The 25,697-nt window shown below is 52.2% G+C and overlaps 1 protein-coding gene across 4 annotated transcripts in view; it reads left to right on the top strand.

Moving 5' to 3' along the window:
* RAB43 (RAB43, member RAS oncogene family) overlaps positions 1 to 21,971 on the top strand; it is a 40,442-nt gene extending 18,471 nt beyond the window's left edge. For 3 of the 4 annotated variants that reach the window (XM_005571741.4, XM_015431330.3, XM_065539059.2), the window contains exons 2-3: positions 14,733 to 14,916; positions 18,234 to 21,971. In XM_005571741.4, the coding sequence (XP_005571798.1) occupies positions 14,733 to 14,916; positions 18,234 to 18,484 (435 nt within the window). In that variant the 3' untranslated portion in view covers positions 18,485 to 21,971. The remainder of the gene's footprint in view (positions 1 to 14,732; positions 14,917 to 18,233) is intronic. The other variant, XM_045385649.3, reaches the window with a different exon arrangement.
* Positions 21,972 to 25,697: the final 3,726 nt, after the last annotated feature.

Below are 25,697 nucleotides of genomic sequence, written 5' to 3' on the forward strand. Positions count from 1 at the left end.
GACAAGTTGAAATGGGGCTAAAAGGGAAGAACCCTTGAAACCTGGAAGGTGGTGCTCTGTCTAGTTTAGTTATGGTTGTTGGCTGGGAATTACCCATCTGACACCCTGTATGTAAATTACATAGCATGGTGACTTGTGTATGGTTTATTTGTTCATTCATTCCTTAGGTACCTGCTCTCTCCCAGGCACTGTTCTAGGCACCAGAGAGAGAAAGGTAAATAAGAGGCAGTCTCTGTTTGGGGACTCACCTCTGGTGGAGAAAATATATGTAGACAGATAATTAGCATACAATGCTATTAATGCTGTGGCTGTGGTAACTGAGACTTCTGAAGCAAGAGTTGGACTGCATGGCCTGACAAGTACTCATCTTTCACCTCCACACGTTGTGGCAACAGCCGGCCAAACATGGACAGTCAGGGCTGTTCCTGGAAGGCAGGGCCATGTGGCTGCCGTGGCTGTCCTAGGGAGGCATGCTGAGTTCTGTGGAGCTTGGCGGGGGGCTTTAATCCACATTTCTCAGGGCCACAGAGGCGTGAAAGAGAGGGAGGCCCTGGAAGATTCGTGAGGGATTCCTAGGGAAGTGAGATGGGCAGGGCTTTGAATGCCACGGCCGCCTCTGTGCAGAGCTGTGGCCTTGGGAGGGAGGAGTGTGATGTTTGTCCAAGCTACGTGCAGCTGGAGAATGGGGGCAGATGAGGGCATGGCAAGTATGAGGGCCAGCCTGGTGGCACTGGCAGGTCATGGGCCTGGGGGCCATAGGCAGTGAAACGGCCAACTGTGCCTGGGAGCCCGGGGAGGAGGGTTTGCTCTAGAGAGTTGATGAGGCAACTGAATGGTGTGCAGGGTGAGGGTGATGGACACGTGAGGCCAGTCTGGGATATCGCTGATGACCAAAGTAGTAGGAAACTGGAGGGATGGTTTGAGGGTTGGCGTTGTTCAGTGTGGGCCACAGGACATCTGAATCCCTTGTGCCTGGGCCCTTGCAGCTGAGGAATTTGGGGAAAAGAGGTGTGGGGTTTACGGGAATTCTTGTGGAGGCTGTGAGGGCTCCAGGAGGCTGTCTACCAAGGACACTGGCGCTTGCAGCTCTGACTCTGAGGATGCTGTCAATGCTTGCTGAAAGCCCTTCCTGATGGGCCTCCCGGCTTAGCGGTGCCCACTGCAAGCTCCTGCGTGCTGCCTTAGTTTCCTCATTACCAAATGTTTCCCTCGTGCCGCAAGGAGCCTGCAAGCAAGCAAGCTGTTTGGGTGGCAGCAGGCTAGTCGTAGATGCCCTTAGCTTCCTGCGAGGAAGAGGAATACCTGGAAGAGGTGGCACTTGGCAAGCAGAAGAGGCAGGACCTGTTGGCCAGAGGCCAGGATCATTTTCCACAGTGCACCTTTTTCCCATCCAAGCTGTTCAGGAAAGGGTTTGATTCCTACAGGAGGTGCCAGTGGCAGTGAGATTTCTTGGAAGCAGTTTCTATGTGCTTGTGGAGGAGCCATGTCCACAGTAAAGGACACCAGGCTTCAGAGTCAGACCTCTGCTGATGCTTCATTCCTGTGACCCCTCAGACATAAGGAGTAATGAGACCGACCTTCTAGGGTTGTCACGGGATGAAATGGCCTGACACACAGGGAGCACTGACAGACAGTGCCAGGCGCCCACAGAACTCTGCCTTCTGACTTTCAGGGCCTCTGGCCTCTTGCTTTCACCGGCTCTACAAAACATGGTGGGTTACTGTACTTCCTGGGTGACTGGGGAGGAAACTCGAACTGCGAGAAGCCGAAGGGGCCTTCCCTCATCTCATGCTGGTGGAGCACAGGAACAGGAACGCACATCCTGAATTTTTCTTCACTCAGCGTCGCCACCAAGCCTCCCAAGGAGAGCTGCATTTTAACAAGGGACAAAGAAAGCCATTTCTCATGTTGGGCCTTGAGGCACTCATGTTTAAGAGGCGGGAGGAATTTTGGGCACGAGAGTCTGTCTTGGTCCTCTACTCCCCTACTGCAGAGAATTTGTGCCCCCTGACACCAGACTGCATGCGTTGCAGTCTGCTCTGCCTGCCGCCAGCCTGTGTTGCTGGTACAGCCTGGTCTTACCTTTCTTGTCCTCACTTTGGTCTCTCTCCACCTGTCTGGCCAAATGGTGGCAGGCTGTGTCCTTAGCCGGTTAATATGCTAGAGGTTTTGCTGTCTTACCATGGCACTTCATAGTGCTTCACTCCCTGGCTTGTGGCCTGCTTGCAAGCCCAGGGCCAAACCCTTCCCTGGAGGACCGCAGCACGGTGGGAGGAGGGACAGTGGCAGTCAGGAGCTGGCATGGCCCACAAACTCCATCTCCTGGTTTGACTCACCACATCCCAAGACACAATGAAAAATAGCTCAGGAACTTGTATTTGGGTCAGTCTGAACAGTTTTCAGAGTTTGTCTTGAGAACTAACTTTTCCAAGGTCCTTCTCTAATATGAAGAAGCAAGGAACTTCCCACCGCCTGCTTCGTTACTCAGGAGAAAGTTTCGTCAAATAAAACCTTCCTGTTTCCATTGGGAGGGACAGATGCTGGACACAGGTCCCAGAGCTGAACTTCAGTGGTGCTTTTAACCTAGTAGGCAGGATTGATTTCCCACTGGGGCACATCTGAACTCACTCAGTGGGAATGTGAACCAGGAATCCCTGGAAAGCAGCTTTCAGCCCCGCTGCATGGGCCTGACTACTGGGACCTGCCCACAGTGGACTGCTGATGTGTTGAGGCCCTTCTCTGCAGGCACTGTGCAAGTATTGATGGTGTCAAGAGGAATAAGACAGGGTCTTTCTCCTTAGGGAATCCATTCCTGGTGGCAAGAGATGGACATAGGAACCAGGAGCCAAGCAGTAGCCCGAGGTCAGTTTCCACTACAAAGCCCGCTTTTTGTTTGTTTTTTTAATGTTAACTTTTTTTTTTTTTTTTTTTTGTGAGATGGAGTTTCACTCTTGTTGCCCAGGCTAGAGTGCAATGGCATGGCCTCGGCTCACTGCATCCTCCGCCTCCCGGGTTCAAGTGATTATCCTGCCTCAGCCTCCTGGATGCGATTATAGGCATCCACCACCATGCACAGCTAATTTTTGTATTTTTAGTAGAGACAGCGTTTCACCATGTTGGCCAGGCTGCTCTCGAACTCTTGACCTCAGGTGATTCGCCTGCCTTGCCTCCCAAAGTGCTGGGATTACAGGCATGAGCCACTGCGCCTAGCCCCGTTTTTTTGGGTTTTTTGTTTGTTTGTTTGTTTGTTTTTTGAGATGGAGTTTCACTCTGTTGCCCAGGCTGGAGTGCAGTGGCACAATCTCGGCTCACTGCAACCTCCACCTCCCAGGTTCAAGCAGTTCTCGTGCTTCAGCCTCCCAAGTAACCAGGATGACAGACATGTACCATCTCGCCCAGCTAATTTTTGTATTTTTAGTAGAGACAAGATTTCGTCACGTTGGCCAGGCTGGTCTTGAACTGCTGGCCTGAGGTAATTTGCCCATCTCAGCCTCCCAAAGTGAGCCACCACACCTGGCCTAAAGCCCGTTTTGTTTGGCCAGCAGAAGGGTGGTTGCCTGGTTTGTTACTATTGAACTTGTTTTAGATATCATATCCTTTTCTGATTGCCAGCAAGTCCCACCAGTCCTGTCTTCTTACTGCCTTTTATGTTCCTCATCTGGCCCCAAAGCCCAATAGTGTGGGACATTTGACTTAGATGGATAACCCACTCTGTGATGTGTGTTGCTGTAGGGGCAAGAGTAAACAGTTAGGGGAACATGAAGGAACATATGGGAACATGCTCAGGGTTGGCCCATGGCCCATGGTGTCAGGGAAAATGAGAGACTTTTGAACTGGGGTCCTGAAGGGTAGGTAGGAGTGCATCAAAAGGTTAAGATGAATGCAGTTTATCCCAGAAAAGATAACAGTGAGAAAAGCACTGCTTTGTCATGAGTGTGGAGAGTCAGAGGGTAGTATAAGCTGGGAGTTATGTTTGGAGCTTAGAAAAGGAAAGAAGCCTCATCCTTCACCCAACACGTGCTTCCCCACTGAGGCAGTGATTGGCAGGACTGAGCCCTTCTGTCACTAAGGTGAAAGAAGGGCCCGAAGCCCAGGACTGAAACCCTTGCAGCCTTGAAATCTCCACCCCATATGAAACTTACCTGCTAATGCTTGCTGAGTGGGAGAGGAGGGGGAGTGCTGCTTTTCTGAGCATACACACTCTGGCAGCCCTTTTTCTTTCCTAATTAGGCCTTACCCATACCCTCTGGGTCCAGCAGATGCTTCTGGACTTCACCCTTCCCTGAAGGTCAATTATAAGACAAGCCTACTGGGAAAAGTTCAAATAGTTGGTGATGTGCTAGGTGAGAGGGCTTGGAGCTCATTCACAGTTTAGAGTCCCTGTTAGCTGGTCAGGTTAGTGGCTGGTCAGGGGAGTGTGCAGGAGGAGGGCTTGGGGGTGGGGAGTAGAGAAAGTGGGGTTCCCATTCTCAACTTGGCAGATGTTTTCAGCAGTTTAAGGCCATTTATGTCCTGTGGGCAGTGAAAAACACTCTTAGCCATAACAGTGTGCAGCTCATTCAATGGCAGTGTGAAAGGCTTCCAAGGCAAAATGGTCCTCAGTACTCATTCCTCCAGATTATGTTTCTGTCGGGCACCTTCTACATGGCAGGCACTGTGCTAGGTGCTGTGCAGATTGCAGAAAACCAGACCGATGCGGCCTGTGCCCTTGTGGAACTCATGAGGCAGAGAGAGTAAACATTTAAAAAGTATGTGTGTGCATGTCAGGCAGTGATGTGCACTAAAAAATAAATTGCGGTTGGGACAGGATGGGACTGCTCTTTTTAAGAAAGGCCTCTTGGTCAGGTGTGGTGGCTCACGCCTGTAATCCCAGCGCTTTGGGAGGCCAAGGCGGGCGGATCACCAAGGTCAGGAGTTCAAGACCAGCCTGATAAACATGGTGAAACCCTGTCTCTACTAAAAATATAAGAATTAGCTGGGCATGGTGGCAAACACCTGTAATCCCAGCTACTTGAGAGGCTGAGGCAGCAGAATCACTTTAACCTGGGAGGCGGAGGTTGCAGCAAGCCCGAGATTGTACCACTGCACTCCAGCCTGGGTGACAGAGTGAGACTTCATCTTAAAAAAAAAAAAAAAAAAAAAGGCCGGGCGTGGTGGCTCAAGCCTGTAATCCCAGCACTTTGGGAGGCCGAGACGGGCGGATCACAAGGTCAGGAGATCGAGACCATCCTGGCTAACCCGGTGAAACCCCGTCTCTACTAAAAAATACAAAAAACTAGCCGGGCGAGGTGGCGGGCACCTGTAGTCCCAGCTACTGGGGAGGCTGAGGCAGGAGAATGGCGTAAACCCGGGAAGCAGAGCTTGCAGTGAGCTGAGATCTGGCCACTGCACTCCAGCCTGGGCAACAGAGCAAGTCTCCGTCTCAAAAAAAAAAGCATAGATGGGAATGAATGAGGAGGCCAGTCACATGGGCGTCTGGGAGAGCTTTTCAGGCAGGGAACACCAAGGGCAATGTCCTTGATGCAGAGGCCTTGCAATACTCTTAGGAATGGCAAGAGGCAGATCCTGGGGTTGCTACCCAAGGGTTGAGGGCAGAGGAGTTACAAGATCCTAGCACTGTTTCAGATGCTGCACTGTGCTGTGTGCCGAAAATGGACTGGGTGAAGTGGAGGTGTGGAGACAGGCCTGAGGCCATTTGTGTAGACCCTGGTAAGAAGCTGGAGTAGCAGTAGGGAGGTGGGGATAAGTGGGCAGAAGGAGGGCACAGCTAGGGCAGATGCAGTGGGGACTCAGAGCCCATGTGTCCCTGCTGGTCCCGGCCTCTCCCAAGGCAGAGAGACAGCCAGCCTGGAGTCCAGGACTCTGCGTTGGGATTCCTTGGCCGAGTCCTGGCACCCCTCAGAGCCTCCCTCTTTCCTCTATAATGTCGGCTCCTGGTCTCTGCCTGCAGGCAGTGGCAAGGACGAGTGAGATGGCCAGAACCCCCACAAGTCCACAGGGTGGGTCTGCTTGCCTTCTGAGACACTGAGCCTAGGCCTGGCCTCTCCAATAGATGGTATGATGGTTCCTGTTTGCTGTGTCTTGTCATCTGCCTGTTTCTCAAGTAGCGTAGCTAAAGTGGCAGATCACAGGCATTCAACTCTCATCCAGCCTCCTTTGGGTGCTGCCTAATGCCAGCTGGCTTGGTTGGGGTGAAGAGGGGTCTCCAGGCTTGGCTTCTCCCTCCTCTTGGAATAGAGTAGGCATGGGTGAAGTGATCAAGCTGCCTGTTACACTAAGCCCTCTCTGTGATCCCATGACAGGACTGTTCTCCACCCAGTGACCTGAGTGATTATTATTATTATTATTTTTTGAGACGAGTCTTGCTCTGTCGCCCAGGCCTGGAATGCAGTGGTGCGATCTCAGCTCACTGCAAGCTCCGCCTCCCGGGTTCACGCCATTCTTCTGCCTCAGCCTCCTGAGTAACTGGGACTACAGGCGACCGCCAGCATGCCCAGCTAATTTTTTGTATTTTTAGTAGAGATGGGTTTTCACCGTATTAGCCAGGACGGTCTCGATCTCCTGACCTCGTGATCCACCCGCCTCGGCCTCCCAAAGTGCTGGGATTACAGGCATGAGCCACTGCGCCTGGCCATGATATTTTAAAAACAAACCAGAGCACATCTTGTCTTAGTCCGGGCTTCCCCTTTGGAGACTGGCCTGGGGAAGGAGGCAAGGCTTAGATAGAGCTGCATCTTTCAGTTAGCTGCCACGGGCAGTGGTCTTGACCCTGAGGACTTTGCAAAGTGCATGAGGAATGTGTCTCACAGTGGTCCCTCAGAGAGGTGGGAGAGGAGAGCTTTATCCCTGTTTCCCGTCAGTCACGGTGATCCCTAGGGTGGGGAGGTCCCTCTCTTCTGGGTCATGGAGGCATGAGTACACAGTGGTTTCCGACAGGACTCCCTGGCCAGACTCAGAGATGCTCCCAGGCAGGGAGTGAGGGGTCCGGTGCGGGCAGGCCTTTGTGTGTGTGCAAAGCTGGTTGTTGCAGCTGTGGCTGGAGTGCAGGGTGCACTGATAAGATATGTGAGTGGGAGAAAAGAGGAGACCGGCTCATATTTCCCTGCCTGAGACAATCTCTAGTGACTTCACATTGCAAGAAAAATGAAATCCACAATCTTGACTTTGGCCTGTAAGATCCTATATGCTGTGGCTCTGGCCCATGTCTCTGAACATGTCTCCTCCCAGTTTCCTTCTTCACATCCATCTGTCAACACTGACCTTTCTATGCCTCTAGCACAGTAAGCATCCTCCTGCCTCTGAGCCTTCACCCTTTTCCCCCACCTGAACACCGTCCCTGTGGTTGGCTCTTCATCACTCAGGCCTCAGCGCAGACAGTTTCTCAGATTGTCAAGTAGGCTGGCACCCACCCCTGAGGCTCTCTCCCTGACTTTCACGTTCTGTAGCATGCTCATGATCACCTTTTTTTTTTTTTTTTTTTTTTTTGAGACGGAGTCTTGCTCTGCCGCCCAGGCTGGGGTGCAGTGGCCGGATCTCAGCTCACTGCAAGCTCCGCCTCCCAGGTTTATGCCATTCTCCTGCCTCAGCCTCCCGAGTAGCTGGGACTACAGGCGCCTGCCACCTCACCTGGCTACTTTTTTGTATTTTTTAGTAGAGACGGGGTTTCACCGTGTTAGCCAGATGGTCTCGATCTCCTGACCTCGTGATCCGCCCGTCTCGGCCTCCCAAAGTGCTGGGATTACAGGCTTGAGCCACCGCGCCGGGCCATGATCGCCTTTTAAAAGGATCTGTGGCACATTCTATCTCCTCTTACTAGAATGGAGCTGGTTTTGCTCCATTCCCTGCTATATCCCCAGTTATCAGAGCAGAGACTAGGACAAGGCAGGAGCTCAGCACATGTTGAATGAAAAATGAACGACTCGTACACGGCCCAATATATTTTTCTTTTGATACTTCATATATTCTTATTTGCATTAAAGTTCCTTTGTGTATATTAAAAATGTTTGCCACAAAATTATAATAGCTCAGTAAATATTGTTAAACGGATGCATTTATCAGCACCTTCTCCATGCTAGCACTTGGGCACAAGGATTTGGTCATTTGACTGACAGCGCCTTTTTGTATGGATGAAAAACAGAATGGCCGGGCACGGTGGCTCATGCCTGCAATCCCAGCACTTTGGGAAGCCGAGGTGGGCGGATCACCTGAGGTCAGGAGTTCGAGACCAGCCAGGCCAACATGGCGAAACCCCATTTCTACTAAAAATACAAAAATTAGCCGGGTGTGGTGGCACACGCCTGTAATCCCAGCTACTCAGGAGGCTGAGGCAGGAGAATTGCTTCAACCTGGGAGACGGAAGTTGCAGTGAGCAGAGATCACGCTACTGCACTCCAGCCTGGGTGACAGAACGAGACTCATCTCAAAAAAAAAAAGAAAAACAGGTTGAACTTTTAGCCTGGAGACACAAAGCTGGTGACAGAGCGTCAGGTCATGAGCTCAGGCTTGTTGGCCCCAGAGTACCACCGCTGCCCTGTTTCCTTCCCTTCCTCTAATTTGGGGGAATAGGGTGGGAATACTACCAGCCATGGGAAGGGTCTACTTTCCCAAAATATCTTCTCCATTACTGCCCACAGTTCACCAGCTGGTTGGCCTACATGCCTTAATCAGTAGTTATTTTGTTGGTTTTTCATTTAGTTTTTATTTTAAGCAAACTTACACTTGCGTATGGGTTGAGGAGTCATTTGGTTCTACAAGGATTGATAGCAGAAGGTTTTAGGATACTGCCAACCCCCTGCCCTAGAGCAGCCACTTCCAACTCTTCTTTTGAAATAGGGTCTCAGTCTGTTGCTCAGGTTGGAGTGTGGTGGTACCATCTGGCATTTTTTGCAGGGCAGCTTTTTTCCTCTCTACTTCCACTTATCTGAAAATGTCTTGATTTTACCGTCTTATGAGGGAAAATTTTGTTTGACAAGGACTTCAGCGTTGAGAGTTTTTTCTTTCCGCACTTGTTTTTTTCTTTTTAGCACTTCTCAGCATTGTCTTCTAGCCTCCATTATTCTGAGAAGTGGTTATTTGTCATTTGTATTGTTGTTCCCATGTATGGAATATGTCTTTTATCAGACGGTTTTTTATATTTCCCCTTTATTCTTATTTTCTGTCAGTCTGACTGTGATCTGCTTTGGTGTATTTTGTATTTTTTCTGCTTGGGGTTTGCTGAGCTTCTTGAATCTTTAAGCCAGGTGTGTTTCATCAGATTTGGAGATTTTTCAGCCACTAACATTAGTTCTTTGAGTATTTTTCCCACATTATCACTATCTTTTCCTGGAACTGCAATTATGTGAGTATGAGACAGTTTGGTATTATCTCACAATACCTTGTGATTTTATTCATTTTCTTCCATCTTTTTTCCCCTTCCTCATGTTAACTCTTTATTGATTTTTCTTCAGGTTCACTGATTTTTTTTTCTCTGCCATCTGTAATCTGCTATTAAGCTCATCCAGTGAATTTTCCACTTATTATAATTTTTTTTTTTTTTTTGAGACGGAGTCTTGCTCTGTTGCCCAGGTGGGAGTGTAGTGGCATGATCTCAGCTCACTGCAAGCTCTGGCCTCCCGGGTTCATGCCATTCTCCTGCCTCAGCCTCCCGAGTAGCTGGGACCACAGGCACCTGCCACCACGCCCAGCTAATTTTTTGTAGTTTTAGTAGAGATGGGGTTTCACCGTGTTAGCCAGGATGGTTTCGATCTCCTGACCTTGTGATCCGCCCGCCTCGGCCGCCCAAAGTGCTGGGATTACAAGCATGAGCCACTGCACCCAGCCTCACTTATTATAATTTTTAGTTCTAGAATTTCCACTCATTTAAAAATTAAGTTTAGGCCAGGCACACTGGCTCACGCCTGTAATCCCAGCACTTTGGGAGGCCAAGGCGAGCGGATCACCTGAGGTCGGGAGTTTGAGACCAGCCTGACCAACATGGAGAAACCCCGTCTCTACCAAAAATACAAAATTAGCCGGGTGTGATGGCACATGCCCAGAATCCCAGCTACTCAGGAGACTGAGGCAGGAGAATCACTTGAACCCAGGAGGAGGAGGTGGCGGTGAGCCAAGACCATGCCATTGCACTCCAGCCTGGGCAACAAAGCAAAACTCTGTCTCAAAACAAAAATTAAGGCCAAGCGCTGTGGCTCATGCCTGTAATCCCAGTGCTTTGGGACGCTGAGGTGGGCGGATCACTAGGTCGGGAGATCGAGACCACCCTGGCTAACACAGTGAAACCCCATCTCTACTAAAAATACAAAAAATTAGCCGGGCATGGTGGTGGACACCTGTAGTCCCAGCTGCTTGGGAGGCTGAGGCAGGAGAATGGCATGAACCCGGGAAGCAGAGGTTGCAGTGGGCCGAGACCACGCCGCTGCACTCCAGCCTGGGCGACAGAGCAAGACTCCATCTAAAAAAAAAAAAACTTTAAGTTTAATATCTATATTTTTGTTTGAGATAGTCTTGCTCTGTTATCCAGGCTGGAGTGCAGTAGTGTGATCTGGGCTCACTGCAACCTCTGCCTCCAAGGTTCAAGGGATTCTCGTGCCTCAGCCTCCCAAGTAGCTGGGATTACAGGAGCATACCACAATGCCCAGCTAATTTTTGTATTTTTAGTAGAGATGGAGTTTTACCATGTTGGCCAGGCTGGTCTTCAACTCCTGACCTCAGGTGATCCACCTGCCTTGGCCTTGCAAAGTGCTGGGATTATGGGCGTGAAGCACTGCACCCAGCCAGTAATTTTAATAATAATAAATAGTTTAATAAAACATTTTTTAATGTTTTAAGAAATAATTTTCATTTATTTCCTTAAATCCCCTAGTCGTCCACTCATTATGATGATATTTTTCTTTAATTATTTAAACATACTTTCCTTGTAATGTTCTGAACATATTTAAAATCACTGCTTTAAAGTCTCCCTACTAAATGCAATATCTGGGCCATTTTGGCATCAGTGTCAGTAGATTGCTTTTTCCCTATCTGTGGTTCATATTTTCCTATTTTTTACATGTTTAGGAATTTTCAATAGTATATGGGAATTGTGGTTGATAACGAGACTCTGGATTCTGTTATCTTCTTTAGAAGAGTGTTGATTCTTGTCCTAGTAGTCAGTTCAGTTACTGGCAGATCACCTTGAAGTTGTTTGTTTAGGCTTTTTTTTTTTTTTTTTTTTTTGTTAGGGTGGATATGTGGAAAGACGAAGGTGTTTCTGAGCCTCTCTAATGTGGCAGAACTCAACCTCCAAACCCAAGGCTTATGTTGGTTAGGGCAGGTCTATAGAGGCCTTTCTTTAGGCATGGTCCTCACCCATAGTGACATTCTGATATCTCAGCTCATATATGGGGCACTGATGAGACACTAATGAGGCCTCTTCACTGTGTCTGGCTTGAAACTTCAGCATCCCCTGGCACTCCTGAACCTCTATCTCTGGTCTGTTCTCAACTCTGGAAGGGGCACTCTCTGGTCAAGAGCTCACTGGGACACCTCACATAGACTTTTGGGCTCCCCCTACATATGTCTTCTCATTTCATCACATAATCTACTCCAGACCCTGATCTCTGCCTCCTTAGTTCAGTGGGACCACTGTGCTTTGCTTGGATTCTATCCCCATGGTCAGGAAACTCCCAGGTAGAGCGTCATGATGATCATGAGGTGCCTTTCATGAGTTTTTCCTCTTTTAGGGGTTATGGTCTCATGCTGCTTGTTGTCTACATTCCAAAAACGACAGCCTCATATATTTTCTCCAGTCCTGTGGTGTGTGTGGAGGGAGGGCTACTCTGCCACCAGTGATGCTGCCATGGTTGGAAGCTGCTCCAGGAGCCCTCTTACCAGCTCCAGGTTGGCTGATGTCTAGGCTGCTGCTTAGGTATTATCTTGGGATCTATCTACCTTTCCATCATCCTGGCATCTCCCTTTGCCCCCCTTTCAGTTGAACTTTCTGTTTTCTGGATCCCACATTTTCTTATTTTTTGTTGACTTCTTTAGGTAGAGGAACTTTCAGTCACTCCCTGAGGAAGGGTGGCAGGAACGTGAATTTTTCGAGGACTGTATGTCTGGGAATGCCTTTATTAAACTTCACACTTGACTACTGGTTGGTTGGGCAGAGAATTCTAGGTTGGAAATAATTTTTCTCCTCATTTTAAGGCATTTTTTCATTGGCTGTCTAATGCCAGCCACATGGGTCTTTTGTATTCTTTCTTCTTGCCTGTCGTTCTGCAATTTCCGCCCATGGATGCAGTGTGGTCTGCTCTGCTCCATTGTGTGTGTGTGCCTGGTGGGCCCCAGTCAATTCTGGATACTTTTCTTGAAATACTTGATTTCCTCTCCTTGATTTTATTGTTCTCTTTTTCTGAAACTCTGATTATCCTGCTCTCCAAGCCTGGTTCTTAATTTTCTTTTTTGTTTTTGAGACGGTCTCACTCACTCTGTGATCCAGGCTGGTGTGTAGTGGCGCCATCTTGGCTTACTGGAACCTCTGACTCCCAGGTTCAAGCAGTTCTCCTGCCTCAACCTTCCCAAGCTGGGATTACAGGTGTGCACCACCACACTCGGTTAACTTTTTTATTTTTAGTAGAGATGGGGTTTCACCATGTTGGCCAGGCTGGTCTCGAACTCTTGATCTCAGGTGATCCTTCTGCCTCGGCCTCCCAAAGTGCTGGGATTACAAGCATGAGCCACCGCGCCTGGCTCACCGCGCCTGGCTCACAATTTTATTTTCTTTCTTTTCCATTTCTTGGTATTTTTTCTCTACTTTGGAGGGATTTCTTCAACTTTGTCTTCCAACCCTGATCTTGCATTTTTCATGTATGTTATCATATTTTTAATTGAGCTCTTTTTTCTTTCTGAATGCCCCTTGCCAAAAAAGATAGTATTCTTTTCTTTTTTTTTTTTTTTTTTTTTTTTTTTTTTTTTTTTTTTTTTTTTTGAGACAGAGTCTCGCTCTGCCGCTGGGGCTGGAGTGCAGTGGCCGGATCTCAGCTCACTGCAAGCTCTGCCTCTCGGGTTTACGCCATTCTCCTGCCTCAGCCTCCCGAGTAGCTGGGACTACAGGCGCCCGCCACCTCGCCCGGCTAGTTTTTTGTATTTTTAGTAGAGACGGGGTTTCACTGTGTTAGCCAGGATGGTCTCGATCTCCTGACCTCGTGATCCGCCCGTCTCAGCCTCCCAAAGTGCTGGGATTACAGGCTTGAGCCACCGCGCCCGGCCGATAGTATTCTTTTCTTATTCCGTGAGTCTTTCCCTATTTCTGAAACACTGATGATTGTTTGAGGACTTTGCCTCTGTGTTGTTTCTTCTGTGTTGCGTTTTTGCTGTTGTTTGGCTGGTGTCTTTCATGTTATGTGTGGAGACGAGTTATCTCCACACCAGAGGTTATCTGGATCCCAGACTTGTGTGGTGCACACATAAACCTTGCACGTCACCCCATGTTGCCATGCGTGAGCTGCTAGACGCATGAACTATGGAACATAGGCCTGGTTTTCTTGGAGCCATTTACTGAGGAGTAAATGGGACAACTCAGAAAAGAGGGGTCGTATTTGGCACATTGTGGCCCAGAGCTTTCACTCTCAGACTTCTCTGTGTTGGTGCTGGGGAAATGGTGGTCACCTCCACAGTGCTAGGGACAGAGGCCCTGCCTTCAGGAACTGTCTGGGCCTCTGTGGCCTTTCCCCACCCCAGACAGACCTTGAGAGGAAGACTTTTCTCATATATCTTGAGAACTAGGTAAAGAGGCACCCCGAGTGTTTGTGCCTGCAAAGGGGGCTGATGGACCTGCAGCTCAGCATACGCCACAAGCTGGGTGTCTGTCTTCAGAGAGCCACAAAAACCTGTGATTGGTGGGGCAGAGAAGGCACAGCCAATCTCTGAGGCATTTGGTCACCGAGAGCCCTGGCATATGCACCTTGGCTGGTGATCTCCCGGAGTAGCCCCACAGACCTCTGCCCCCGCCTGGCCTGGTATCCATCCTGCCAGACTCTGCTTCTAAAAGATGCTAGGGAAGCTCCTCCCGCCCACGGGCACCTCTCCTCCACAGCCCACGTCTGGTGGGAGGTGGGGCAGAGTAGGTGTTAAATGAAGATATGGGTGGAAAAAGCCCCCAAGCTCCTTGCTTTGGCCAAGCTGGGTCAGCTGATGGGAACTGCCTTGTACTCAAAGGCCCCATGGGAGGACTCTGCCCATTGCCACCACCAGTCACCTTTCCCACAGCCCTCATCACTAGGCTGTAGAGTCCTGAGGGAACCCTAATGCTGGAGGAGCCTCACATATAGCTGGGTACATGATGCTCTTGCAGGGGAGGGGACCTGGCCTTGTGCGCTGCTGGCGGCGCAGTACACCTGGAGCCAGCTTTCCAGCCGCCGGCCGCTTGAGCACTGGTGGTTCTGTGTTCCCAGCAGTGGGCCCAGTGCTAAGGGGAGAGGGGCACATGGAGGGGCACACAGAGGACCTGGGCCAGCTCAGAGTATGCCCCTTCCTCCACTATTCCCCGAGGACCCTGGAGGGCCAGGACGGGCTGCTCACCTTCCCTTTGCTTCCCCGGTTTTCCAACAAGGTTGAGCCACTGAGTTGCTTTCTAAGGGCTCAGAAGGCCTCCTAGCCCAGTGGAACCACAGCTCTGGGTGTGGGTCTGTGGGGTCACTCTGCCTGTCCCCATGTTCAGCCTGTGCCACTGGGTTCACTGAGGAACCCTATTTCTTTAGCTGCAGATCTGGGACACGGCTGGCCAGGAGCGGTTCCGCACCATCACCCAGAGCTACTACCGCAGTGCCAATGGGGCCATCCTCGCCTACGACATCACCAAGAGGAGCTCCTTCCTGTCAGTGCCTCACTGGATTGAGGATGTGAGGAAGTACGCGGGCTCCAACATTGTGCAGCTGCTGATTGGTGAGTTGGGGGTTCCTCGGGACCACAAATCCCATCACTCTGCCTGTCCTTGCCTCCCTCTGCTTTTTAAACACAGGGTAACCCTGAGTCCAGAGGGAGTCCCAGCCAGAGTTTGAGCCATAGTTTTGCAAATCCTGATCCCGCTAATCACTTAGAAAGTTATATTCAAGGCTGGGCGCGGTGGCTCACGCCTGTAATCCCAGCACTTTGGGAGGCCAAGGCAGGTGGATCACAAAGTCAGGAGATCAAGACCATCCTGACTAACATGTTGAAACCCCGTCTCAACTAAAAAATTAGCCGGGCGTGGTGGCGGGCGCCTGTAGTCCCAGCTACTGAGGCAGGAGAATGGCGTGAACCTGGGAGGCGGAGCTTGCAGTGAGCCGAGATAGCGCCACTGCACTCCAGCCTGGGTGACAGAGCAAGACTCTGTCTCAAAAAGAAAAAAAAAAAAAAAAAGATAGAAAGTTATATTCAACATTGGAATTAGAGGAAAGAAGAAAGGGAGCTGAAGTTTGCTCTGCAGTTCTTCACATGTGTCAAGGTTTAGCTCTTGTATCCTGGCTTCTCCTCATTTGACAGGGCCTGGGGTGAGGCTCAGAAAAGTGGAGTGATTTTATCCGCGTCCGCTGTGAGCATACACATGTAGGCTTTGAGTTTGCTTCTGCTGACCTCAAGCTTCTGACTTTCTCTGTTGTGCCACACACAGAGCAGGGACACCTGATGGCTTCTGTGCCTCAGAATCCCACAGAAGCCTTCTTCAAGTGCAGCTGCAGGGCCTCACCTCCAGAGCATCTGATCCAGGCGGGCTGGTTGGGGCCCATGAATGTGTATTTCTAACAAATTCCCAGGTGACACCCAGCTTGCTGGTCCAAGGACCCCACTTTGAGAACTACTGCTGTGAAGGATGCTGTTTACCTTTGTTTTCCTTCTATACAACCTTCCAGACCTGGACTGGAGAAGCTCTTTAGCTCTTATGTTATCCCTGGGGTCCTTACCACAGCAGGTTGATAGAATCTCACTCAGTGACCCAGGGTGGAGTGCCGTGGTGTGATCTTGGTTCTGCAAGATCTGCAAAGCCACTGCAACCTCCACAAAGCCACTGCAACCTCTGTCTCCCCGGTTCAAGCGGTTCTCCTGCTTCAGCCTCCCGAGTAGCTGGGCCAACAGGTTGATTCTTCTGACTCAGATGTACAGACAGGGCCTGGACCTGACTCTAGTTGGGAAGAGGGTGGTGCCTGCTTCCATGTGGCCTGCCTTCCATAGCCTGTTCAGACTGGGACATGGAGCGCTTGGCAGGAACAGAGTTTTCCCCACCTGGCCTAACCATTTCTCTCCCCTTTTTTTTGCTGGGGTGGGGGACGGAGTCTTGCTCTGATGCCAGGCTGGAGTGCAGTGGCATGATCTTGGCTCACTGCAACTTCCACCTCCCGGGTTCAAGCGATTCTCCTGCCTCAGCCTCCTGAGTAGCTGGGACTACAGGCACGCACCACCACACCTGGCTACCAATTCCCTTTTATCCAGGACATTTCTGGAAAACATTCCTGCCTGGCATGGAAATTTTATATTTTTAGTAGAGATGGGGTTTCACCATGTTGACCATGATGGTCTCGATCTCCTGACCTCATGATCCGCCCGCCTCTGCCTCCCAAAGTGCTGGGATTACAGGCTTTGATTACAGAGCCGCCATGCCTGGCCTATAGAACATTTTATACAGCTATGAAAATAGTATTTTTTGTATTTATTTATACATACATATATACATACATATATTTTTAGAGATGCAGTCCTGCTATGTTGCCCAGGCTGATCTTGAACTCCTGGCCTCAAGCAATCCTCCTGCCTCAACCTCCAAGTAGTTGGAATTACAGGTGTCAGCCACTATATCTGGCTTGGAATAGAATAATAATGAGCCCCCAGGTACCCATTACCCTGCTTCAGCAATCAGCAACTCAAGTCCAGCCTCCTCTCATCTATACAATGTCACCTCCCCTTCCTCATATTGAGACAAATGCACATCAAACCATTTCACCTGGCAGTATTCCAGCATGAACCTACAAAATATGTAAACACTTTAAAAAAACCGTCAATATTATTTTCTCATCTAAAAATACTGACATTTCCTTAATAATATCAAATAGCCAGTCTGTATTCAGATTGATAATTGCTCATAAAATTCATAGGTGTTTTATTTTTTCCAGTTTGTTGAGATCAGGATCCAAATAAGTTTCACACTTTGAAATTGGTTGCTATATCAATTAAGGTTGCCAAGGAAATTTTAGATCTTTATAGACTCCTTTTTTTCTTTGAGATGGAGTTTTGGTCTTATTGCCCAGGCTGGAGTACAGTGGTGCAACCTCGGCTCACTGCAACCTCCATCTGCCCGGTTCAAGTGATTGCCTTGCCTCAGGCACCCGAGTAGCTGGGATTACAGGCCCTCGCCACCATGCCTGGCTAATTTTTTCTATTTTTTTTTTTTTTTTTTTTTTTGAGACGGAGTCTCGCTCTGTCGCCCAGGCTGGAGTGCAGTGGCGCGATCTCGGCTCACTGCAAGCTCCGCCTCCCGGGTTCACGCCATTCTCCTGCCTCAGCCTCCCGAGTAGCTGGGACTACAGGCGCCCACAACCGCGCCCGGCTAATTTTTTGTATTTTTAGTAGAGACGGGGTTTCACCGTGGTCTCGATCTCCTGACCTTGTGATCCGCCCGCCTCGGCCTCCCAAAGTGCTGGGATTACAGGCGTGAGCCACCGCGCCCGGCTTTTTTTATTTTTTTTAAGTAGAGAAGGGGTTTAATCTTGTTGGCCAGACTGGTCTTGAACTTCCAACCTCAGGTGATCCACCCACCTCGGCCTTCCCAAATGCTGGGATCACAGGCGTGAGCCACTGCCCCCGGCCCAGACTCTTTTTTTTTGTCTTCCTTATAACCACATTACAAAACTGAGACTTCTAAAAAGTTATTCTAGAAATTGGGTCAAGGAACAATTTAACAACTTATTTGGAACATAATGAAGTCATCTCATACCTTCTAGGAGGAGCTGGGTAAATTGAGATGGGGTCTCCCTGTGTTGCCCAGGCTGGTCTTGAATTCTTGGGCTCAAGCTATCCCCCTGCCTTAGCTTCCCAAAGTGTTGGGATTACAGGCGTGAGCCACTGCACCCGGCCTAAAAATGGTTTTTTAAAGAAAGGTAGATGACCGTGCCAGGGTGTCCATTTGTAGTGGTGGAGGGGAGTGGCGTGGGGCTGCCAGCATGGCCCTCCCAGGTGGGACTGGGCTTGCCCAGCCCCCGTGGCCTCATGCTGCCCCTGGCTTTCCTCTGCAGGGAACAAGTCAGACCTCAGCGAGCTTCGGGAGGTCTCCCTGGCCGAGGCACAGAGCCTGGCTGAGCACTATGACATCCTGTGTGCCATTGAGACATCTGCCAAGGACTCGAGCAACGTGGAAGAGGCCTTCCTGAGGGTGGCCACGGAGCTCATCATGCGGCATGGGGGCCCACTGTTCAGCGAGAAGAGCCCCGACCACATCCAGCTGAACAGCAAGGACATTGGAGAAGGCTGGGGCTGCGGGTGCTGACCGGGGGCCGGGCCGGCAAGCTGGGGGCTCCCCACCTCCTTGCTCTCCCCGGCCTGCCAAGCCCAGCCCTCCAGAGCCAGCCCCCCTGGGCACCGGTGACTAGAGCAGCCGGGTGAAGTTCTGGAGCTCTGCATCCTGCGGTCTGGCTGCAGGATGGAGGCTCTCCTTGAGGAAAGGGAAGCAGGATACCCTCACGGGCCACCCTGCCAGCCAGCAGCTGGCCCTCCACAATCTTCACATTCCAGGACTGGCCTGAACCCGCCAGTGTGGGCCACAGTAGGAGGGGCTGGTGGTCCTCCCTGTCCCACGCCTGGTGGCTCTGACTGTTTCCTCTCATGGGTTTGCTTAACCTGTGGCAGCAGGTTGCTGCTTTCCAGGGATGTGCCCAGTGCCCTGGGTTCTTCTGGTCATCCTGGGGCTCTGCACAGAGCAGCAGAGCAAGAGCCATGAGACCCACAGACTCAGTGCCTGAGCGCAGCTCCAGAGAAGCCCCAGCCCCTTCCAGGTGGGGAACCTGCTTCCTGCCTTCACTGCCCCCCGCAGCACTCACAGACGTCTCCCTGGGGCCTGGCTCACTGCCTCATCAGGACCTCTGAGTTTTCTGGCTCTCCGTGTAGCTTCTCATTTTCATCGGCACAGCATGGGGTCACGGCCCACAGCTAGGTGGGGACTGTCTGCTGGCTCGGGTCCCAGTGTTTTGCCACTCAGGTTGCAAAAGTAGCGAATCCTTCAATGCCAGCACTCAAAAGTTTGGCGGGTGGGGGAATGAGATGGGAAAGTGGACATTTAAGGTCCAAGTAGAAGCTTGCATGCTTGCATCCTTGAGGCTCAGGGATGAGAGGGCACTGCAAGGCACCCAGCCTTACCCCACAAGCAGAAATCCTGCCAGCTGAGCGTGGGTCCTAGTCTAGTTTATAGAATCGAGTCTCCCAGACAAGAAAGGAGAGGGGCTGGCGGTCCTTATCCTGGCCCATTTTATTCCCTGGGCCCTTAACTGCCTCATCCTGAGCTGGGTGCCAAGGTTAGAAGGCAAAAGTGGGGTGGGGGGATCTGGGAAGCAGCATTGTCCTCTGGGCCTGTGGCTCAGAGGTATCACAGTGACAAGAGAGCCAGGGCTAGGACTGGAGGGGCCAGGTGATCTTCCCTAGCCAATCCCAGTCCGTCTGTGTCAGCCCAGCTCTGCCTCACAGCCTCCTTAGCACGGGTGCCCCAGAAATAAGCAGCTCTTGGACCCACGAGCAGGGCTGCATCGGGGCGTGGTCTAGCTCCCAGGCCAGGCCAGGCAGGGCTCAGTGTAGTCCCTGGGCCAGTGAGAGGCCTCCCCCATGCCTCCCTGCCCTCTGCACTAAACACTTTCCCAGCAGGCCTGGCTGAGGGCAAGAGTAGGCCTTACAGCAGTGCCACGGTGACCCAAGAGGAAGGGTTGGGGCCCCGACGGGTTCCCCCGCTGAGACTGAGACAAGCAAGGGCTTGATGGTGGTGGTGGAGCCAGCATCTCACCTGCCAGGCTTCCTTTTGGGCAGGGAGGCTACCTGTGGGATGCTGAGCCTGGTTCTGCAAGGGAGGAAGGCTGCCAGGAGTTGGGGGGCTGGCACCTGCACTGAGGGGAGTCTGGGTGCATCAGATTGGGGGACACCAGAGGTGAGGCTGCCTGGCTTCCTTCCTCAGCAGCTTTGCTTGTGGCAGGGGCAAGAGTGGAGCTGAGTGGGGTCTGGGTTCTGCCCCTGCACCTCCACTGCAGTGCCTGGGCTCTGCTTGCAGGGCAGACAGTGCCTGGCACTGAGGGGTGCCCTCAGACTCCACTGGGACTGGATATGTCGTGGGCAGTGCCTTCCTCCAGCCCCACAACCTTTCTGCTGGGGCTGATGTTTCTGGGGTCACATGGTCAGGAGGGGCTGAGCTGGTCTTTCACCGCAGGCCCACACTGGAAGAGAAGTCGCATGAAGCCTGTCCTTGCAGAGCCCCTCTGTTTTGGGGGGAACGGAGCATGCATGGGGTCTTGGGAGCAAAGGCCTGGGACTCCCTGTCTGAATTTCAGCCCCAGTTCCAGGGCAAGTCCCAGCCATCTGAGCATAGTTACTGGTACTGCCCACCACCACCCACTGCCCACCTCTGAAAAGCCCGGCTCTCCTACTCTGCTTCCAGGCCGGGGCCTCACAGTTGGGGCTGTTACCTTCCTCAGGGCTTAGGGAGGGAGGGAGGGAGGACATGGACAGGGCTCTCCACCCTGGCTCCTTCACAGGGATGGTAGCTGACCGGTGATGGGTTCATTTGTCACCTTGGGACTGTGAGCCACCTCCATTTCTCACCCCCCAGGCAGGAGCAGCCTTACTCCAAGGGCTTGGCCTGGAAAGGCAAACGCACCTGGGACTCCACGTTCCTTCCCCTGCTGCCACTGTGCCCCTGTCCCTCCACCCCAGAAGCCCTGACCTCTCATTTGGGCACCTTGCTGTCCTCTGGGCTTCTCTGCCCAGGTCACCCAGTGGCAGGCCTGGGCCCTCAGGATGTTTCAAAGGCCCCACAGCTCTGCCTGGCACCCTGTCCCTGGAGCACCTCTGTCCTGTCTGGGCCAACTTGGCCTCCCTGCCCCATGCCCTCCCCTGGCTCTTACCAACTTGCCCTTTTATTCATGCCATTTGGGGTCACAGATGGCCTAGCTGGACACAGCTCCTAGAACTGGCCCCACCCTGGGGCCTTGCCCCTAGTACCCCTTGGCAGGAGCAACCCACCCCATAGTCGAGGTTCCCCTACCCCTGGGTCCTGGGCTGAAGCCATTTCCTACCCAGAAGCGTTCCCACCCACTCTCAGGCACAAAAGTCGGTCAGGGGCTCAGGGCCTGTACCTGGGGTTGCAGGGGCTCCTGCCCCGCTGTATCCCACCGGGAGGGGGCCCCACTGCCCTTCCGGTCCTTAAAACGGCTGGGAGAGAAGATGGGGAAGTGTGTGAGACAAAACAAAACTGGCTTGTTTCCTCCCCTTGGCAGGCAGGCTAAGCTCTCCTGGCAGCCCAGGCTCTGGGGTGGGAGAACAGTGTCATCTCTTCCTTTGTTGACAAATTGCCAAAGAGTGGGAGCAGGTAGGGTCAGGGGCTGGAGTGCAGGGGAGGGGGCAAGGGTGGAGGTGACTGGTGGGGGGAAGCAGAGGGAGGTGGGCTGAGGCCAGGGTGGGGCCAGTGTGATGCTGGCTTAAGGAGCTGGAGGGTTCCTAATACACATTGCATTCAGTTTATCTTCCTAAGAGGCTGTTGGAGTTGGGGCCTCCTCCAGCAGGGACCCTCTGACCCCTGCAGGGCCTGGACTTGGAGTGAACAGGGCTTCAGGCAGCCCAAGTATTCTATTTGCATTTGGTAATTTTTCATGTCACCTATTTATGAACATATAAATCTTTATACCAAATCTATTTTTTAAAACATGGAAAAGTTGCCTTTATGGAAACTTGGCAGAGCCAGTGTACACATTCCTAAACCATTAAACAGATTTCTATAACAAGCCACTGCACCCAGGACTGGTTCTCTCATCTTTGAGCCCAGAGGCAGCCCAGGTGGCCATGTACCTCAACTAGTCTCCAGGCCCGGGGTGGCAGACATGCTGCCCCCTGCCAGTCTGCTGCCCAGAGCCCTACGAGACCTTCCCTCTGTCCCTAAGCCCCTAGGGGACCCCCTGAGCAAGAAGCAGTCGGTGCCTGAGGGGCAGGGGAAGCTTGGGCTGGGTCCCTTCTCTGCCAGGGACACCCCAGGTTCCTCCCATTGGGCTTGTATTGGAGAGGGCTCAAGGTTCTCCCCATCCCTGGATCCTGGGCTGAAGACATTTCCTATAGAGAAGTGTTCCCACCCCGTCTCAGACACAAACGCCAGTGTCGGGGCTTAGGGCCTATGCCTGGGGGTTGGGGGGCTCTGACCCGTTATTCCGAGTTAGGACCTAAGAACACTCCTGTGATGTGACCAGTGCGGAGATGTTACCAGGCACACAGTGGATGCTCAGGTTAGGTAAGTGCCTGAATCAAGTCTCTGGCACCGGGAAGCCCATGAAATCCATAGCCCGCCCACCAGTATAATCAGGGGTCTATTCCTGGTCACTCAAATAAGGGGTTCTCTGTTGAAAGGGACTCTCAGAACAGCAGGGCTGCTGGTCGGTCACCCTGAGGAAGAAAAGGGGGGCCTGGCAGTGCTGCACCCCCTTGCCAAGCCTGACTCAGACAAACTGACATGATGGGGCTCAGAGCAGACTGCCATTGAAACCCAGGTGCGCCCTGACTGTCCTGTGGCACTGGGCAGGTCATTTCCCCTCTCTGGGCCTTGGTTTCCTCAAACATGGGATCCGATTCCCTGTCCCATTTGTATCCCGGGGAACCCTGAAGAGACCCCAGGAGGGGAGTGCTTTCTGCACTGAAAGCCTGGAACAGGGCACTGGAAGAGGAAGGCCCAGGGCCCTGGCTCTCAAGACAGGCCTGGCTCCAGGCAACTGTCATCCTTCCCAGGGAGAAGGAAGGCCTGATGTCTGAATTCCCCATTCTCTTCTGAATGCCAGGAAGCATCTAAGTGCACGTGTGCCCCGTGGAAGACAAACCCATAACCAGGCCTGTCCGAGCCCGGTCACCCCCACACTCCGCAGAGGCTCAGACCAGGGTCAGTCTGTCCCTAGGGCCCTCTAAGGCCTCTGCCCAAACCACAGGACTGCCCAGACCCCAGAGCAAACTCAGACAGCACAGGTCACTCCTTGACTTCAAAGTATAGAAGCTGAGTCTGGGGCCCAGAGGGTCTTGCTCAAAGCCCCCACGATGTTCACTCCTGAGCCCCCACCTGCAGACCCAAGCTGGGTGCTGGGTCCCAGAGGTGAATCTGCCTTGCTCCCTCCAAGGGCTCCCAAAGCTCCAACCTGGACCCCTCTCCTCCCTGCACACATTTGCCTCTGGGCTGGGATTGGCCAGCCCTGCCCTCAAGGAAACCAGGAGGCAGGGGGGCCCTTCCCTATCCTCATCTACATCCTGGCTACTCCCATCCCCACCCAGTGCACCCACCTCCTGCCAGGGTCTCTGCCCCAGCCTCCTCTTGACCTAGTCCTGCCTTGGCCTCTCCTTGTGGCCACAGAGAGCGTCCTCAAGCAAGCAAGTCTCCTAGCCACTAGGTCTCCACTCCCTCACTCAGACCCTTTCCACGGTCCTTGTGGCCCTCGGACTCCTTAGAGAGGGCCCAGCACTGGCCACTCTCCCGACTCAGCCACACACAGCCACACGAGGCTCTGCCACCTTCAGACTGAGCTGCTCCCCGTAGACCGACCATCCCAGGCCTTCTGCTGTGTGATGGGCTTCTCCAAGCCAAGAGTTCCTGTTCCCAAACAGCCTGAGCTGGAGCCCCAGGCCCCAGGAACAGCCATCTGGCCCTGACCCTGAGCTCCCAGACACTCCCATGACCCTGCAGAGGGCAGGAGGCCAGGCCCCATCTTGCCCAGGTGCTGCAGCTGTTGACCATGGTTCCCCACTGGAGAGCTTAGTCCCAGTTCAGAGGAAGCTCTGGACTCAGTTCATGTCCACTGTGCTCTCAGCAGGCCATGGTGCGGCCCACTGCAAGAAGCCCTGTCTACAGCTGTGGCTACAGAGCCCACACTTGGGGCTGGGGCTTCAGGGACTCCCCTGCAGGAGGGCAGTGCCCCTCAGTGACTGGCCACACATAAAATGCCACTGTCACCTCAGAGCAATCGGCCCAGGGAACAAGCTGCAGACATGGAGGTTTCCCTTTCATATCACATTTTAAAAATTTGTTTCTTAGCACAACAATTGTATTTGCTGTATTTTGGCCCTTCACTCTGCCAGGAAGCTCCACAGTCTGTGCTGGTTGGAGGGAAGCAGGAGAGGTGTGGCCCATTGAGAAGGTAGCACATGGCAGAGGAGGCTGGGAGAGGGGAGAGTGTGGCCAGGTGGCCCTGAGGGAGCTCCCTGGAGCCAGGTAAGTGGAGCCTGCCTGCTCCTGCCTTGCTCCACTTGTGGTCCGTGGGCCAGCGGCGTGGGCATCATCCAGCAGCCTATAGAAAAATGCAGAACCTCAGCCTCTACCCCAGACCTCCTGAGTCAGAATCTGAATTTCAAGAGGATACCCAGGGGGATCCTCATTGTGTGCACATGACTGAGGAACTCTGGTCAACACAGCCTGCTCACTGCACAAGCATGGCCCAGGGTCAGACCCTGACATCCTAGAATTTTCAGGTTCTTCCATTGGCCTGAAGGATCTTATCCATTTATGTCTTGGTCAAGTGTCTTTTCCTTCCTTCCTACAAGTGCCAACTTCATCTGCAGACTTCAAGGTCAAAGGGCTCACAGCGGCCAGGCATGGTGGCTCAAGCCTGTAATCCCAGCACTTTGGGAGGTCAAGGTGGGCAGATCACGAGGTCAGGAGATCGAGACCATCCTGGCTAACGTGGTGAAACCCCTTCTCTACTAAAAAAAAAAACAAAAAAATTAGCCAGGCCTGGTGGCAGCCACCTGTATTCCCAGCTACTTGGGAGACTGAGGCAGGAGAATGGCGTAAATCTGGGGGACAGAGCTTACAGTGAGCCGAGATCGCGCCACTGCACTCCAGCCTGGGCAACAGCGTGAGACTCCGTCTCAAAAAAAAAAAAAAAAAAAAAAAAAACCAAAAACGCTCATGGCTCGCTCCTCAGCAAGGCTCAGGCTCAGACTCCATCCCACAGCCAGAGACAGCACCATGAATGGAGTCAGCAGGACCCCTGCATCACCCTGACACCCAGACACTCTCCCCAGGGCACTTTCATCATCCAAATGCTACTCTGCCTGGAAACATGCAAGCTTGTCATCCCTAATGGTGTTTTGTTGTTGTGGTGGTGGTGGTGGTTGTGTTTTATTTTCTTCATGTTACCTTGTCTGAGACCTAATATGGTCCTTAATCTCTTCTTGATCCTTGACCAACTTGACACTGTAAACTCTTTGGGCAGAAAAGACATAAATTCACATATAGATGCCAAATCATCTAGATACAGATGCAGAAGTCAGGGAGGGGCCTGAGGGTTACAAATGCTGAGAACTAGACTTCCAGGCAGCCCTGATTTTCAGGCCTCTCTCGTGATCTATGGCAATCTGCAGTGTCTGAGTGCTGACTCCTGGGGATCCTGGGGGCACAGTGGCTGCTTCTCCTCAGGTTTCCTCTGCTAGCCCCACTATGATCTGTGGAAGCGGCCACTGCCTCCTTCCACTCTCTACCTCAC

Source organism: Macaca fascicularis, chromosome 2, assembly GCF_037993035.2.
Source record: "Macaca fascicularis isolate 582-1 chromosome 2, T2T-MFA8v1.1".
NCBI classification, from domain to species: domain Eukaryota; kingdom Metazoa; phylum Chordata; class Mammalia; order Primates; family Cercopithecidae; genus Macaca; species Macaca fascicularis.